We start from the raw sequence: 6,267 nt of genomic DNA on the forward strand, positions 1-6,267 counted from the left end.
AATTATCAACTATGTAACAAATTGACTAATTCTAATGAGTTTTGTTTCATCAAATATTTTTATTTATTTATTAATTGCTTCTCAAAAAAATATTTTTATTTACAAAAAGTTTAGTAACTTAAAATAAAAATTGAGCTTTAAAATAGTAATAAATTAAATTTTATAGTTTTAAAAATAAAAAATTAAATAATGAGACTTAAAAAAAACAATATAAACCCTGATAGATATATTTGAAATGGTAAAATAAAGTGTATTTTTTGAGATTTTTTTTTTTTTTTAAAGTAAAAATTTAAACGTTAAAATTATATTAGAATATGTTGGGTTTTGCAAAAGAGTAGATTTTTTTGAGCATTTTTAATTTATTTTGACAAGCTTTACAAAAAAATATTATCTCTTATTTTACAATTTAAATCGCGCATTTAAAATTTCAAACATATTTCCAATATAGCGGCCTACCACTTAAATGGTCTAATTTTATCTCAAAATTTTAATATATTACTCAAAGGTTGTAGGGTTTGATTGGTTAGATTTTAGTCCTAATTTTAAAACAATAGAATCTAATTTGTTATACCTAAATTAGAAGAATTAGAAGGCTTTAAATTGAACTTTTCTTTTTCTTTTTCTCTTGCTTATTTTATTCATTTTATGATTTTTTTTTATTAATCTTTGCCCCCACTTTCTTCTTTTTTTATTCTATATATTGCCTTCTCAATACCTTCAACAACCTCTTCCTCTTCTCTTTTCCTTCCCTTCTATAGGTTTCAAGCTTTTCTGTTCTTCTAGCTTCCTCTTGTAAGATCTGAGGTTCTGTTGGTTTGAATTAAAGGAAATTCTGCTTCTTTTGCTCTTTTTTTCCTCTGTTTTTGTTGGTACCTCTTGTTTGTGGGTTTCGACTCTTTTTAAGGTTTTGATTTTCTGTGTTTGGCTGATAAGACTGGGGTTTTGGATTCACTGCCAAAAACCCATATAGTCAATCTCTGGAAATCTCCATTCCTCACAGCAAAAAGGTTCTTCCTTTTGCTTAGATCTGCTAAAGAAAACTGTGTTCTTGCTTTGAATCTTGATGCTGAATATATTGTTGTTAATGTTTGAGATTGATGTCTCCAGTTCTTAGTGAAATTCTCCGCTCCGGGTTTATGATCAATTCCTCACTCAGACGCAGGACCCATTTAGTTCAATCGTTCTCTGTTGTGTTCCTCTACTGGTTCTATGTGTTTTCATAAATCATCTTTCATTCCTGCCTGAGTTTTATATAATAATATAGCTATATATACATATAGTATTATCTCAAATTAGCTAAGTATTATTATTATTACTACTAGTATTGTTCTGGGATTTTCAAGACCTTGACTTTTCTTGAATCTTAATCTCTCTTTGGCGTTAAAAATTGAAAAAAAGAAAAAGAAAAATGGCTTCCTCTAGTGGAAATTCCTCAACCCCAACCCAAAACTCAGGGTCTGAGGGGAACTTGCAGGTTTTAATGGATCAAAGAAAAAGGAAAAGAATGCAATCCAATCGAGAATCAGCGAGGCGGTCCAGGATGAGAAAACAAAAGCACTTGGATGATCTGATGGGGCAAGTGACACAGCTAAGCAAGGACAATAACCAAATCCTCACAAGCATAAACATCACCTCCCAGCACTTGATGAATGTTGAGGCTGAGAATTCAATTTTGAGGGCTCAAGTGGTGGAACTGAGTCAGAGATTAGAGTCTCTTAATGGGATCCTGAATTTCATCAACACAACAAGCAGTGTTGGTGGGGTGTACGGCACTCCTCAAAACACAACTGCTGCTGCTGCCTCAGCTGATAGCTTCATGAACCCCTTGAACTTGCTCTATCATAACCAACCCATCATGGCTTCTGCAGATATGTTTCATTATTAATCATCATCATCACTGTGGGCCTAAAAAGATAGAAAATTGGTGAACCGGTCAATTTTATGGTTGCATTTTTTTTTTCTTATTTGGTGGTGTTTGGTCATGCTTCATGGTCTTAATGAATGGTGAGGAAAATAGAGTTATTTTATTGTAATCCCAAAAAAAAAAAAAAAAATCTATCTTAGCTTTATAATTAGTAGCACCTAGTTAGGAGGAAGCAAGGTAACTGTGCGAGAATAGTATGGTCCTGAATGGTGACCGGGTTCTTGGGTGTGTAGAATCTGTAAACGGGTCACTATAGTTATGTGTTAAGTGTTAACGGGCTTATTATGATGTATGATGTCTCTCGCTGGATTTATTAATATTTCCATTAATCTTCATGACTTGTATGCAGCAGTTTTCTTGTTTTTTTTTTTATTTATTATAAATATTAGGTAAGAGATATGATTTATATTATTGTCGTTTTTATGTGTTTGTCCATAACTATGTTTTTGTGATTATAGAATCCCGGATATCCTTTTTAGACTTTACAGAAGCCATTAAAAGGTAGAATGGTAGGCACAAAGCCAATATTTTAAGTTTTTAACTTAGGTGGCCCAAGTTTAAACAATTTATAAAAAAAATACAAATTAGTATTTATTTTGTTTTAAAAAAAAATTAAAGTTACTACTAATGTTTACCAAAACTTACATATTGAAGTGATAATAAACAAGCTTAGTACAACATCAACAACATAATAAATAGATACCAAAACTACAATAAATGTCTTAATTACAATGAATGTGATACTTTACTTTTTTATTGGGGTTATTTATCAAGTTTTAATTTTTTTAGGGGGGCTAAGTATAATTATTTTGGATGTAATTTTAAAATTATATATATATATATATATTAAAAATAAAAATCTAGGGGGACCATGGTACCCATCCAGCTTTGGGTCCATCCTTAATAATAGTATTCAAGACCATGGGAAAACTGCATTGAATTCCCTTCAGTTCTATGAAATTAATTATATTGACTTTTCTCTTTGTTTTGAAGTGTATACAGACATTTTTTTCATATTCAAAACAAACCATACGCACCTTCCTTCAGCTTACACTTCTAAATTTTTGTGTTGTCCTATATCCGTGGTTCACAACAGACCTCCCACTTCCCATTATTTAATTACCTATAAAAATAAAATATAAATATAAATATAAAAATTGACAAATTTATTACTTTACCTCAATTTTTTAATAAGATTTTTGGTATCAAATAATACTGTGTCAACTGTATCAAAATTCAATAAATATGAGACATATCAGCAAAAAATAACTAACCTATTAACAATTGAAAGATATGTGTTAGTGGGTAGTTATTTTTACATACATGTCTCTCGTTTATTGGATTTTGATACAGATAATATTGTATCATTTAATACAAAATAGTTTTTCCAATTTTTTAGAGGCTATTTCTTTCATTCTATTTTTTGTTTTGCACATATATTGCGCTTGTATGTGATATATTAAGATGAGTTTAATATTTTCAACTCTAATGGCCTGGAGAGAGAGAGAGAGAGAGAGAGAGAGAGAGAGAGAGAGAGAGAGAGAGAGAGAGAGAGAGAGAGAGAGAGAGAGAGAGAGAGAGTAGAATAGAATTGACCGGATATTAATCTATTTTTTAGCTAATTTTACTTTACTCCTCATCTCTCCCTTTCAATCCAAATGGACCATAAAACCAATCACATCCCAAATTTCATAAGCTATATGCTTTTGTACCTAAACATTTTTTTTCTAAAGCATGGATGTGTATCCCTCAAAATCGTTTGGGTAAGTAAATATGGAGGAAATTTGACCTAATTTTTGTTAAAATATTCGAGCACTCACAATAAAGTTGTTAAAATAACTAAATAGTCATTTTAGCAACCAAAACATAAAAAACACACACAACAACAAAGAAGGTAAAGCTAAATTTCTTTTGAATGATTGCTACAGTTGGTTGCTATCTCTAGTAGCTCATCGTAGTTGGACGATATAACAACTTTTTTTTTTTTTTTAATTCCCCACACACTCACTTCTCACTTCACATGCATATTTTTTTTTCTTTTTTCTTTTCTTTTCTTTCTCCTCTCTCACTTCTCCTCTACTCTCTCCTCTTAGCTCCAGCCCTAGCCCATGTGAAATCGGATTTTGGACATTGGTGTTGAGGTGAGATCAGTTCGTGGGCATTGGCGTGGAGATAGGATTCATGGGTTTGGGATTGCCAATTTTGTGATTTGTGAGGTGTCATTGTGCTCGATGGAGTGGCAATGGGTCTCTTCAATATCTTGTAGTTCGATTGGTTCGTGGGTTGTGAGTGACCGTGCTTCGATGGGTCTAATTGGTTTGTGGGTCGATTTGGTTGATTGGGTCGTGGTTCATGGGTCACAGTGATTGTGCTTCAATGGCTCAATTGTGGGTGGATTTGTTTGATTTCTATTAAGTTGTGATGTGTTTGTGGTTGTAGTTGAGAAGTGGAATTGGAAAGTTGGCTGAATTGTGGGTTTGTTTGTTTGTTTTTATTCCCCCTATGGTTGGTGGTTGCGGGTTGAGAAGAGGAAGAGGAAGGTTGTTGATGGCTGATTTTTTTTTTTTTTTTTGTTGTGTTTTGTAGTTGTGACTGTTGGGGCGACGGGAGAGGTTATGGAGATGGCTGTTGCTATTGTGTTGGTTTTTGTGGTGGATATTTATTATTATTTAAATAAGTTGTTTATATTATTTCAAATGAGTTGTAAAAAAGAAAAAAAGTTATTAATATTAAGTATATTGTAGAATGAGTTGTTAAAATAAATAAATTATTTTTTAAGTTACTAAAAAATATATTTTTCTACATGCTTTGCCGTCAACCTTCTTCTAGAATATATATTGTTGTGATTATTGTTATTAATTAATGACTGGTTTTCACTGGTGGACACGAGAAAGAAACAGCATACTCGTAGCTATTGCTTAACAGGTTTGGAAGTAACATTGGTTATCCATTCTTTACGCCTAAGAAGGCAAATTCATTTCTGGCTATCAGTTTCGAGGTAGTTCTTCTCAACAAAAAAAAAAAAAACAGTTGTTGCATAAAATTGTCACGCTTGATGTCAAGTCAGCTTTAGGAAATCCATAGGAAATTAAATGGAAATACATCTCCACTTTAAGCACGGAATTTGAAGGCCACATAAAGAGAGGAGAGAGAACCTGCAATGATAAATGAGAATTTAAAAAGCAGCGGAAGTTCCCATCGAACTTAAAAATATTCCAGTTCATAAAATTTTAAAAAAAAATTATTTCTGTCCCACTTTGCTTGTTCTATTTGAAAAATCAATTTTTTTAAGGGAATATCATTTATTATCTTGTTTACCTTATAAGAATGTATAAATTTATAAAACTGTCCTTAAATAAATTTATCAGCTTTTAAAAAAAAGAGTTATTCTTAATGAAGTAACTAATAAGGTGCCCTAATTAGATTTATTTTTTAAATATTATTAGTTTTCTTTTCAAATAATTTTGAAAATAAAGTAGAGGTATAATAAAAATATTAGTAAATTAATTAATTTTATTTTTAGAAACAGGACAACATTTTGGAACATCCCAAAATAGAATAAAGGATAAACAAATTGGGACCGAAGGAGTAATAAATATCTGAAATTTTTGTTGTTGTTATTATTATGCTGTTAAAAAAATTAATTATTATTTTTTATAACACATTTTAAAAATAATTCATAAATCAATATTATTATGACATTTAATCTCTTATTATTATTATTAGAATAAAACTGTGAATTTTAGATCAATTAGTATTATAAAAAGCAATTATCATGCTACATATGTCATATACTTAAATCCAATTGTCTATAAAAAATAAAAAATAAAAAGATGGAAGAGAGAAACTTAAAATTGCACATCAAATTCTATTCCCACTAACAACCCAACACATATGCCCACATGAAAAAAAAAAAACTACATTCTCAAAATATATCAAAAATTGAATAGAAAGGGTGAAAAAGAAAAATCAAATTCTATTCCCACTAATCATGCCACACACATACATCTTTTTAAAGCCAGATTTTCAACTATTTATAATAGAAAAAAATGTGCAAAACAAATTTAAAAGTTAAAATAAAAAACTTCAAATTTCATATAAATAAGTCATATGATTTTTGTTTAAACTATATCTTATACTCGGTTAAGACTTGTTAATATTATCCTTTTTATTAGTGGAAAAAGAGAGGCATATATAAAGAGGCTATATATATAATATTATTTAGTATCTGATTTTTTATACTTCAAAAAATAAGCCTATCACCTAATTGAAAATGATGTGAGAATGACATATTTAGGAAATATAGATAAATTGAGAATTTTAAAACTGTTAATCAAATTCTA

General features: G+C 30.0%; 1 protein-coding gene across 1 annotated transcript; it reads left to right on the forward strand.

Moving 5' to 3' along the window:
* The first annotated feature begins 712 nt into the window (after nucleotides 1-712).
* Nucleotides 713-2,259, forward strand: LOC142617878 (bZIP transcription factor 44-like). Its single transcript, XM_075790863.1, has one exon. The coding sequence runs from the start codon at nucleotides 1,409-1,411 to the stop codon at nucleotides 1,883-1,885; it is 477 nt and encodes a 158-aa protein (XP_075646978.1). The 5' UTR covers nucleotides 713-1,408; the 3' UTR covers nucleotides 1,886-2,259.
* Nucleotides 2,260-6,267: the final 4,008 nt, after the last annotated feature.

Source organism: Castanea sativa, chromosome 1, assembly GCF_040712315.1.
Source record: "Castanea sativa cultivar Marrone di Chiusa Pesio chromosome 1, ASM4071231v1".
Taxonomy (NCBI): Eukaryota; Viridiplantae; Streptophyta; class Magnoliopsida; order Fagales; family Fagaceae; genus Castanea; species Castanea sativa.

Bases quoted from the DNA above. Each gene is read 5' to 3' on its own strand.
- LOC142617878 (XM_075790863.1), top strand. From the start codon at position 1,409: ATGGCTTCCTCTAGTGGAAATTCCTCAACCCCAACCCAAAACTCAGGG.